Consider the following 12,180-nt stretch of genomic DNA (forward strand, 5'->3'; position numbering starts at 1 on the left):
CCGGTTTAAAAACGGATGAAGGCAGTGGCGCACAAATGTATCGACTTACAGTGCAATGTGCCTGCGAGGGATTTGGAAATGCTTGAGGAACTTAAGAGTGTGATTTCTTTTTTAACCCCTAAGTTCTAAAATATATTATGATATATCTATAAGAAAATAAATACTCACAGTTTCATGTTGAAAAACCCTCCTCATTCATATCGCTGTGTGTCCCACTCGTTAATGGGTTAATTTAAAGGTGCAATTTATCTCGATCCTGGAAAGTGTCGTCCCATGTCGCCACCACCCCGGTTTCCCCATTGTTTCCCTATTTTTGTGGCCCCTGTCCGGAGATCGGCTAATGAAAACTAAAAACTTCAATTACCAAAAGAGCCAAATAATGCGTTTTTAAACCCAAAAATGTACGAGTTAAGAGCGTCCAAGAAAATTGTGATAGATGAGGGTTTGGCAATGTTTTTTACGGGCCACTTGTTCGGGACCGCCCCCCCTTGGATGCCCTTCTTTAAACAAAGAGAGTGACCAAAAAGGCGCAACAGCGACCGAAAGAAAATGGCAATAAATCAGGGTAAATAACACACACAAGTACCAGAAGTCCCGGAAAAGGGGGCGGCACGAAAGGGTATTTCGCTCCGAATTTCCCAACGGGGTGATTATTTAAAATTGTGCAACGCATAAATAGAAGTCCAAGTTGGCAGGAGGCGGCAGATGTGGGACCCAGGTCCGAAATCTTCTGTTTATGCTCTTGTAATTGTGTTTTTAGCTTATTGCCTTTGCTCGGAATTTGTACCGCAGGGATACACACACACCCACTACACACTCGGCCCAGTTCCATCGACATGGTCAACATCAGCTGGGTATCCAAGCCCAAACCTTTTTAACTATGAAATACATTATAGGATGTTTCGCAGAAATGTTCGTCTTTAATGCAATTCAAATGGAGTGTAAGAGATAAAAGACATGAAGAAATCATGCCTCATATCTATGAAATACATTCGGTCCTGTTGGTTTCAATTACATCAATTCGAAGAATAATCGTCAAACAAGCGGATCATATGGGACTCGTGAATACCTTTCATCAATTGAATCACATATACACCACTTGACATTATGTTGTGGATGCGGACTTTGATATCCTTTCGTAGTACAGTGTTCTCCAGATGCTCCATGCCGTGTAGGATATTTATGTAAGGTGGTATATTTACGTAAGGCCTACGTGTTCCCAATATTTCAAATCTAAAGGCCAGATCGTGCTGAATTTTCTCAAACTCATAACAGAATGTCAGATTGTTCTTGCTTGTATACTCGGTGACGCCGAAGTCCACAAAGTAGATACGGTAACGGCCGCGAAATATGTCAACGATTTTGGCGCGATAATATCGCCCCTGATATGGGGCCAGAACCATGTCCCAGACGCGGAAATCACCTGTGCCCCTTTTCATAACACCCTTGCTCCACGTAGGCACTGCTGGATCATCAGCGAATCGGGCGTAGAACTCGGCATGGCTAACGATCCTGGTGACATGGACGCGTACAATGCTGCCCCGTTCGCGACATTTGGGCTTATACCGTGCAACAAATTTGGCCACATCCCGAACGTTCGCATCCATGTTTCCGTGCCCATCGCCTCTAACCACAAGGGGTGGTGGTTGGTGGCGTGGAGTGTACCGGATGTCGTCCACCAACAGTTCGAGGCCATTACTGCCGAGGACGCGCAGTCTAACATTATGGGTAATAAATACCTCATTGACCAGGCGGCATTTGATCGTTAGCGCCGGCAGCTTCTTAAGATTATCGGGCAGCGCGAAGATGCGCTCCATGCCGGACAAGTTGGTATATTTGGCATCGTCGATCATATAGGCACAGTAGCCCATGGGGTAATCGGGGGCGTTGATGGCGACGCGAGAGATGCGATTCTTGGCTTTGTCGTAAAATGCAAAGATTTCGCCATAGTTGGGCAGCTGCTCCAGTTCCTGCAGATGCACCTGCCCCTCGGCTAGACATTTCAACAGCTTGGAGCCTTGTCCATTGATGGCCACGTAAAAGACCGGTAGGATCTTGAGCAGCACGGTGCCGGTTAACACGCGTCCTATAGGAATTTCCCCGATTTGGTCCATGATTTTGTAGAAGGTTCCCACAACGGACAGAAGGTGACCGCCAAGGGGAGGACACAGGGGGCTCTTCCGCGGATTCAGTGCCAAATTGTTTAGCCTCTCCTTTGAGTTGACGCATTTATTCACCGCCCAGATGGGCTGAAGCAGGCAGTTGGACATGGTTTGTGTTTCCACCGACTGTTGAGTTACCACCAGATTGGAAGTGCCTCCTTCCATATTATATTATTCCTTCCTTCAAAATCTGCTTAAAATTTCTGGGAGTAATTTTGGCAATTCTTGGCGTTGTCAAAAAGGACAGTATCAGGGTAGCACTTCTATGAGTTATCGTGCTTTCGATATCGATAGATCGAATTGGCTAAGCTAGCAACGTCTGTGTATTGAAACACTGACGATCGAGTGATTTTGAGTGAAAGCTTGTAGCAGGGCGCGAAAAAAACACATATTTGATCATTTTATTTTTTTAAGACAATAAAATTTGCGCTTATTCGCAAATTATATCAAAATTCTTGTTTGTGTTTGGAATTAGATGTACCTAATTTTGTGAAGTAAATAAAAATGTATAGTATTCACAATATACTTATATGCTGATTAAAAATGCTGATTATTTAAGGGCACTACAAATAATTGCCAGTTCAGTAAGCTTCAATTTTATCAGCAATCGGATTGTGTTTTGTTGCGCACTGTACTAAAAAGTAGGACCGTACTTAAGGATTTACCTGAAATGCGGCCACACAACATTTAGATTAGCTTTCTGGGTTCGAAACCAAATGAGAGGGGTGGAAGAGGGGTCAGCTGATTTCGACTAGATATCGATAGTGACGCCAAAGTCGAGCTGCCGAAATGTCGCAAGTTGGGCAATTGCATCCGAAATCTCCGCCAGCAACGGCTGGAGCAGGAGCAGGATCTCCCCAAGCAGCCGCTTCGGTGGCCGTGGCGGCCGATGCCAACGAAACGGAGCTCATGGTAAAGGTGATCATGGACATGGGTTATCCGGAGGGCGAGGCTCGCCTGGCGCTGGCCCAGAGCAACAACAACGTGCAGCGGGCAGTGCAGATCTTGGTGGAGGGAATGGATGACGGCGAGTCGCGCAAGAGGCGTGGCAATCGCATGCGATTAAGGCAACTGAGCAGCTCCCTCATGGGGAATCCACTTGCCACGGATGAAGCCATCGTCCAGATGATGCGGGATCAGAGGATCGCACAGGCGCTGGCCGAGTTGGTGAACGGCAGCAGTGTGCAGGCCATGGAACTGCTGCTGACCGAGGAAGAGGATGAGCCCGAGGACGAGATGTCGGAGGAGGAGCAGCTGGAAACCAGCCAGGAGCAGTCATCCTCATCTGCCGATGGCTCTTCGCCTAGCAACTGAAAGGGTTAGTTAGTACTGCTTACATCTATTAGTTTAAGTTTTAGATATATGAGAATGTTAGTTTTCAAGTCTCCTGAAGTTAAAACAAGTTCTTTATAAGTACGTTTTCAGTTTGCTATTATGTCTTAAATATTCCATTAACGTTATAGTAAGTGTATGTATGTATATCAGAGTAATTAATATTGTTAGTAATCCACCAACGAAGGTTTCCACGTTAAGGCGTTAAATGTTTATTTGATATTTGAAAAGTGTCATCAATTTAAAAGTATACTTATATTTAAGTTCAGTTTACAATTATGGAATTTCGTGAATATTTGCATTAAAGATATTGCTAAGGTTTTTGTGAAGATGAATCCTTGTTGTTCCTTTTGGCAATCTTCTGATTGAAACTCCTAGTCAAATTTTTATATAATAAATAAGTAAACTTTGAACAGCTATAGATTTTTTCCAAATAACCTAACAGTTTGCAAAGTACCATTATTTTTTTTATTATTATTATTGTCAATTAAGAGCAGTATGTGGAATCAGGGCAGTTCGAGGATGATGTTACCTGATGTGCTGGTCCCTGAAACGTTTGGGTTCACCCCCAGCCATCGGGAGACATTAAATGCACTAGGGCCACCCAGGCCAATTTCCCCCGAGCACTTTGTTGTTGTTTTGGCGGATGTGACTCCGGTCAAGGAGCGGAAGAAGCCGGAACTGAAAGCAATAGCAACAACAACCCTGTGGCAACAGCAATGCGCAGCTTGTCAACCCTTTTCGGCCCGATGATTAATGATCGCTCTTTTATTTTTTCAACTCCAGCGTTTTGTACTGATTTCAATTTACCGCCTTTGCTCACAGTTCTTGGGCGTAGATTGGAGTACATATAGTGCATCCCCCGGATTGCCGTGGGCAAGGGGAAGAGGGGTATTTCGCAGTTGAAAAATTCTAATTAATTTTGACTTGCAACCGTTGACACTGTCAGCCGCAGCCACGTAACCCACCCAGCGTTTATCGCGTTTGATCGGCGTTGCGGCGCACCGCAAACTACAGAAGGCGTCAACCCCTGGACGTCCGTCGTCCGTCGTCCGATTCCTGAATACTCCGGTGCTCCGCTCCGGTGACTGCTGCTCCACACAGTCGGAACTCGAGGCGTAGGCGGCGCCGTCTCATTTATCAAGGGCAGCCAACTGTCGCCGCTCTTTTTGGGCTGTCTGGGGTTAAGATTGCGCGGGTTAAGTCAGATTGCAGATTGCACAGCGAAAAAGTATGGCAATATATTGAAAAGAAATCTGTGTTCTGTGTGCGTTTTTATATTAATGACGAATGAATGATGAACAATGCCAGTCAGAATAATGCTTAGTTAGGTAACTATTCGTATAGCTATTTATCTTGACACATAAGAAACACTCAATGAGTTTGTACCCTTTGGGATATCAAAGATGGAACTCTGATGGTGCTCTTCGTCACTACGTGGATACTCTGGTATTGCAAACATGTTAATGCTTTTAAGAGGAGGTTTTTTTCATGCTTTCACATAGGATCTTTCATTTGATCCATTGCAACTCACATTCTCAGGCATATGTATGTTGACCATTGACCTTTCACAGTGTGAACCCGATAAGGTAGCGTATTCCGAACCCTACGAGTATTTCAGCACGTTCGATAAGAACCGATTCGATCGGGGTTTTTCTACCCGTGCGTTTCGAGTTCGGTTCGGTTCGGTTTGGGTTCGCTGGACTTTAAAAGGCAATTGTCACGGCCCGTAAATTAGATGTGGAGAAATCCGTAATTCGATACTGCGATGACGTCGCTGACAATGGCATGCAATCAGGCCTGGTTGTCCGTCGACCATTACCTTTGCCGCTTGTTAACTTCGTTTGCATAAACAGTTCGGGAGGCGGGTCGGGGATAAAGGGGGCGGGGCATTATCAATATGTTGACAACAAGGCAGCAATAATAATTGCAATAACAATTTGCCGCGAACCCAAGAAGCGTGCGAAATGTGCCAAAAGGCAGCGAAGGGATGGGTTTCGATCCGGTAATTGGCCACATACATAAAAGATGGCAAAAACTGGTAGCAACGAGGCAAGACCTCGTTTATAAGTCGATGTTGCGTCGATCATATTTAAACGGATTGTTAAGGCAATTTCCCATGCAAATGAGCCCGCAAATGACGATGACAAACGAAGACGGCCTGGGAAGCCTACTTTCCGGCAATCGATAACCGCAACCGAGAGTCCTGCCACAGGATATATGGACACGGATATAGATACAGATACAGATATAGAGATAGATATATAAGCATGTGTATGTACATACATAGATGCCCGTATGTATGCAAACCGAACCGCAGTTCAGATTGAAGTGCCAGCCCGGTTGGCTCACTTTTTATTTGCCCAAGCGCTTAATTGTGTAAAAAAGGACCGATGATAGTCCTGCGGCTGAAGGAGCAGCTGCCGAGGGCTGCCAATTAATAGATGGAAATGGATTTGCGTAAGAAATATGCGTTGCCGCTTCCACCCCCCCGCTACCCACTCGCATTTCCATGGGCCAACAATGGCGAGCGAGCGAACCAGAGACAATTAGGCAATTATTTGCGCAAAGGATCAAAACCAAAACAAAAAGCCCTGCCCTGCCACCCATTCACCATCCGTTCACTGCATCCATTTCACCACCCATCCACTCACCCCCTGGCCATCATCCGCATGCTTGTGGGAAAGCGCTCAATGGGTCCACGGGCTCGAAACTCGTGTGTTCCAAATTCCGAGGCCGACAAGGATGAGCAACGCCAGCTGAGGTGACCAGGTTACCTTGGTTAGCCTTTTTAACTCGGATCTTGGTTTATATCAGAGTTCTATAGATCGTTATTTAACTTCTTGATGGGTAAAACCAACTTTCTCGAGACCAAATGCTCGAGTTCGGTTTTGGTGACCCCGATCACTGACACACTGTTGTATTGTGCTATTCTGATTTCAATATTTCTAAAAATAGAATTTTTCTTTTATTAGATTGTGATGGAAAACTTAAGTATTTAAAGAATGCAGTTAAAAGGACAAAATTATTTAACCAAGCTACTGCTTTGGTGACCCCAAGCGATTGTGCTTTTCACAAAGGAACTTCTATAATTAGCATGACTAATGATCAAATGGCGTTTCCTTCAAGTTTGTGATATAAAAAATTACCAATGTTTATTAGCCTTTTTCAGCCACTTTTGCCCACTTTGGCCACTTTCGGCCGGGGCACATCACTGGCGGGAGCAGAGCTTAGGTGGAATTTTTGGGGTGGGGCTGAAGTCGGGTTTCGTTTGGAGTTTTGCTTGGGCCGTTGCTTTTAATTGAACATGAGCAATTAGCGTGCAATTTGTTTCGCTTGCGAATGTGAACCAACGGTAAATGGGGGCAGCTCCCTGCCGTCCTGCAAAAACCCACCCGCCACCCCTCTCACGTGTGCCACGTGCTTTTTTTGTTGTGTGTATCTGTGTGTGTGTGTGTCTCTTGCCAAGAAACGCACTTGAGCAGAATTAATTTTAAATGCGGCTCTGCACGCGGCTAAGTGATTATGTCCTGGGCAGAAAGAGCGAAGCCATTCGAGCTGGAAGCTGGCCATTCAACCACCACCCACTCGCCACCCACCACCCACTGCCACCGCCCCCGCTCCACTCTTCACTCGATTGCTCGCATGTTTAATTATAATTAAAAAGCACAGCACAGCATCTCCAGCAGCATCTCCCCCGCCAAGGGAGCATCCTTCAGGCTAACCTGATCCATAAACATTAAAATGGTTAATTGAGTGCTTAGTGCGTCCTTGCCACCCCGCTCCGCCCACTGCGGCTGCAGCATAATATTAATTATTTTAATTGAAATGTTCATTATTTTACATCTAATTTGGCGCTAGGTGCGTGTGCCACTCCCCCAGTTCCATTCATTGAATTGAAATGACCCCCATCCCCACTGGTCATCGTTTCCACATGCTGGAAACCAGGCACAGTGGGGCCGCACAGTGGGCATCTCATCTCAAGGCTCTTTTATTGGGAAGATTGAAACATCTTTTATATTTATGGCTAATAAGAAAGTATTTCAATATTTAGAGAATAGTTTTTAAGTAAGAAATGAGAGTTATTAGGAGTTTTGAAGGTGTAATACATGGAAACAACATTGCTGGTATTCTATAAATCATACTTTATTATCTGATCGATCAGATTAGATACGGAAAATATCCAATAGATCACCCCACTCATTTCTATGCCTTCCGATTTGTCCCACTGTGCCTGTGCCTGTGCCTGTGCCATATTTAATTCTTTTTATTTTTGGCCTGCTTCTTTTGGGGTTGTTGCAGCAGTTTGGCGCGGGGTTTATTATAAATTTTTAATTGGCTTTTTATGTATGAATAATGCCTGCACCCCGGCACCCCTGCCCCTCGCCCCGCGGCCGCCCGTGGAGTTCAGAGTGGTACCACCAGTAGAGACGCTCCTGTTTCTCCCCGAGAGATGGGGTAGTTTGGCGGATCATTTATGCAGTTAATTCATTGTGCGGTTATTATTCTTCCTGCACGGCGAAAAAAAACAAAAAAAAAAAACAGCTTGACATCCAGAAGATGATTTAATAAAACGATGTTCAATTGAGCTGACTTCCAAATTCTAGTTTTCATCACTTCCACTATTTCCATTGTGTATCAGGAAGTATTTATGCAATTGATGACATCAATTTATACATTTTTTAAAAGGTATCATTGTCATTTGATTCATTTCACCTAAAGTATCTTTGACTTAGAACTTTGTTTTGCTACCCTATCAGAACTTGGCTACAAAACACTATTCCAGCCCAGTATATTTTTTTCGGTGTGGGAATTAGTAACGGTACAAAAGGGTTGCATCGCGGGCTGGTGGGTGATACAATGTACAAATCGCCAGAATGGAGCCGAAATGGCTGAATGTCACAAGAAGGAAGAGGAAACTATCCGGCTTGCGGCAGCGAAGCTCCACCTACAAGGGGCACAGGTGCGCCTACGCAGGTGGGCCGCATGCTAATAACAGCGCCTTAACAGAGCAACCCTCGGCCGCACCTGTGTGATAGGCGGTCGGCGGCCAGGAGCGGCGTCCAATGGCAGCGCAGGGCCCCAAAAAGCAGCCCCAACGCCGGAGAGCGAGAGCGAGTGCGAGAGAGAGAGAGCGGAAACAACCCTCGCGATTCAAAATAAAAAGCCGGTTTCATTCGGATAGAAGGAAAAGCCAGGCGAGAGAGAGCTCGTGCTGTCGACGTCGACTTCGACTTCATTCATGCGGCATTCGAAAAATTAACGACATTCGAAAATTCAACTTCGGCGCTGGCGGTTGTGAGTGCGCGCGTGCGATAAACAGAAGAAGAAGAAGACGACGACGTAGCAAAACGCAAAAGTTAGCGAAATCATAACAAAGTCACGGAACACTGTTCATTTTTTTTCCTGTGTACATGCCACAAAAGGTACAAGAGAAGCAACAAGAGAAACAACAGCAGCAACAAATACAACGGCAGCAGCAACAGCTAAACAAGTGCGAAATATGCAAATTTATGAGCTAACTAATTGAGTCGAGTGTGCGTGCGTGTGTGTGGTGCGTGTTCGTGTGCGTACGTGTGTGTGGCAGGTGTTTATCTATCTCTCCCTCTCTTTTCTATCGCTCTCGGTGATCTTGCACCCACACAAAATCAGGAATAACAAATAACAAATAACGAATAGCGGTAAACGTAAATACCAGTAGCCTGATCTCTCGGTCTCTGTCTCGCCCTCCCCCACACTCTCTATCTCCTTCTGACACGCGTGTGGCGAGATTTCGCATTCAATTAGCGCTAAAATTGAATAACATAAACAATAAGCAAAAACGCATTCCTCTCTCTGTGCAGCAACAACAATTGAATAATAACGACCGGACCGAACCGTACCGACCGCAAAAGCTAAATAAATAAATAAATAAATACACAACATACGCGATTACAACAGCAGCAACAACAACAGCAAGAGCCTTGTGTTTCCTGCGAAAGAGCAAGAACAACAAATACTCGACAACAACAAACAGCAGGAACAACAACTCAATTTCTGCATATGTAAGTTGAAACTTTCTCGCCGGCGATCCTTTTAATTAGTTTACGTTAGTTTTCCGCCCAACACGTCTGCTTGTTTATTTTTGCCATTTGTTCTAATTAAGAACCAAAGCGAACTGAAACGAACAGAAGAAGCTCTCCGTTCTCCACTCTCCACTCTCCGCTCTCCACTCTCTACTCGCCGCCTTGCTAATTGCCTCCGTCTCGGATTACCCAGCAAAAACAACAACTAATTGCAGCGATCAGCAAGAACCCTGCATGCACACATACACACATACACTTATGTACGAACACATATCGAAAAGGAAGCTGGAGAAGTTGGGGGAAAATAATCAGAAAAACCAACAAACGCGCAGAAAAAGATGCTAAAATAAGCTCATTTTTTAGAAGGAGAGAAAGAAAAATAAATTCCAGGGGTTGGAACAACTTTTATGCCTTAACGGTTAAATTTCAAAAGGAAGCTGCCTTTAAAAAAATCGTATTGAACAGAAGTGATCTTTAAGTTTTAGTAACATCTACCTAATCTATAACTAAAATTGCTAGTTTTATTGAATTTATAAATATTTTAATTGGTGTCGAAGTTGGCCAAATGTCTTAACTGAATCTAAAAATAAACATTGTTGCATCGAACTCTATAAAACATAGCAATATTAGTAATAAGCAGTTAAACTTTCATGACCAGAAAATTACCGAACTCAACTTTGCTATAAATCAAAAACGTTTTATTAACCATAAAAACTAGTCATTTACGTTGAAGTAAAGTTCTGTTAAGCTGTACCTTTTTTAAGGCAACTATTTGAAATGTTCACTTTTCGGCTTGAAAAACTGTGCTAAAAAACTGGCGTTAATGTCGCTATATCTGTTCTCAAACTCATTAGGATTTGCTTGGGAACATAAATGAAGTTTAATTTATTTTTGTAATATTTATCACTATGTTTTCTGTAGTGTTGCGTTTCGTTACTAGTTTAAAGTGTCTGCAGTTTGGCAATTATAAGGTTTTAAGCCCTACAAATAGACTTCAAGTTTGTGATTCCAAGTTATGATCGCCGAAAGTCACACAATCCTTTTTGATGTCTTATTGGATCCTCCTTAGTGTTCCTCTTGGAACTACTCCATTTGGACTCAGATCCCACTCACTTTCCCATCGTTGTGCTGGCTTACTATAGCTAGGCACTCCTTTGAAAGGCCTTGGATGTTACCATGGCCACCCGCCCGCCTCCAGCAGCCTCCCCTGATCCCAGTTGCACCGTCTAATTGGGAATTTCACACATTTGCATGCCTCCACCGCCCACTGGCTGTGGATTTTCTCTCTGGGTTTTCTCTGGCCCTTCATTATTTACTTTCCTGCCCGCGCGATGTTGTTGTCAGTCAGGCAGCCCATTAATGCCAAATGCGTGTCTGTCAAGTCAAGTCAAGTCGAGCCGAGTGGAGTGGAGTGGAGTAGAGTTGCCCCTTTCTTGCCACATCCATTTCCACCTCTGCAACTGCAACAGCAACTCCCGAGCCAGTGGAGGTGCAAAAAGTTGGCGGAATGGAGACTGGAGAAGTGCAGTGCAGAGCAGTCGCCGCTCACGTTGCATTAATTAACATTTAAACAATAATTAAATTATTCATACAAATGTGGCAAATGTAAGCGGCAGAAGAGCGGCAGACACACGGAGCAGTTCCCTTCATCTTCATCGCCATCGTCATTGGCCCATCTTTAATCTCCGAGTAGCTGCAGCAGGAGCCGGAGGAGCTGGAGGAGCAGCAGCAACAACAACAGCCTATTAGTAAGGCTTATTGCCTGTCTGGCTACCAGTACCACTGCCACTACCTCTCTTCAGCGATCTTATCTGCGGCAGGGCGCGCACGCGCACCTTCAGGCTCTGTGATCCCAGGGGCGGGTGTAGCGGGAGCGGGAGGAGCAGCACAGTAGCCGGGCCATGTTGATGATGATGATGACGGAGACGCACCTACATGCAACGCCCTCTCACGCTCCTCTTACCTCTTTCTTTCTATATCCCTCGAAAACACTGATCAGCAAATCAGCGAGGGACGAAAATTTGGGTGTAGCATACTTTCTAGGGCGTGGTCGAACTCTAATACATTACATAACTGCTTTTAGCGAGAATAATATAGAGAAATATTTACGAGTATTATGGGTTAGGAACTCAGACTTATAGAACTTGAAAATATATGTGTATCAGAACTATAAAACCATATCACTTATAATAAATAGTTATGTCATGATAATATATAAAGATCCTTGCTAATATAAGGTTAACCCTTGTGGGACCCAACTTGGTTTCGAAAACCTTGTCGGCTAGTGTAATTGCCACACATTGCGGTGGTGCCGCTTTAAGGCTAACAACTTGCTTAGTCCGTGGGTCTTTCGGTTCCAACCCCTCCTAGCAGATCCCTCCCCACCTGCTGATCTCCATCGTGCCGTGTTCCCTGACCATTCCGTGGTGTTCTGCCCCGCGGACCCCGCGTTCTGGTAATCCTTTAATTTATGACACTCTGGCACTCAACTAGAACGGACAGGGAACCGTGGGAGGTGCGGCGAGGGGCGGGGCAACATGACAACAATTTGCAAATATTTTATTAATAAATGGCATTGCATTCATTCGACCGCGGACCACATGCCGAACTCCAAGTCCAAG

General features: G+C 44.7%; 3 protein-coding genes across 3 annotated transcripts in view; 2 read left to right on the forward strand and 1 right to left on the reverse strand.

Annotated features, from left to right (window-relative positions):
- Positions 1-12,180, forward strand: part of LOC6726363 — a 54,100-nt gene that overhangs the window by 9,970 nt on the left and 31,950 nt on the right. The gene's annotated exons all lie outside the window — the stretch shown is intronic.
- Positions 901-2,556, reverse strand: LOC27207376. Its single transcript, XM_016183069.3, has one exon. It carries the CDS (start codon positions 2,325-2,327, stop codon positions 1,017-1,019), a length of 1,311 nt encoding a protein of 436 aa, XP_016039945.2. The 5' UTR covers positions 2,328-2,556; the 3' UTR covers positions 901-1,016.
- Positions 2,890-3,829, forward strand: LOC6740201. The gene has a single exon (XM_002077045.4). It carries the CDS (start codon positions 2,952-2,954, stop codon positions 3,474-3,476), a length of 525 nt encoding a protein of 174 aa, XP_002077081.1. The 5' UTR covers positions 2,890-2,951; the 3' UTR covers positions 3,477-3,829.

The sequence above is a fragment of the Drosophila simulans genome, chromosome X (assembly GCF_016746395.2).
Source record: "Drosophila simulans strain w501 chromosome X, Prin_Dsim_3.1, whole genome shotgun sequence".
In the NCBI taxonomy this organism is placed as follows: Eukaryota; Metazoa; Arthropoda; class Insecta; order Diptera; family Drosophilidae; genus Drosophila; species Drosophila simulans.

Coding starts and splice junctions, on each gene's coding strand:
- LOC27207376 (XM_016183069.3), bottom strand. CDS start 2,327: ATGGAAGGAGGCACTTCCAATCTGGTGGTAACTCAACAGTCGGTGGAA.
- LOC6740201 (XM_002077045.4), top strand. CDS start 2,952: ATGTCGCAAGTTGGGCAATTGCATCCGAAATCTCCGCCAGCAACGGCT.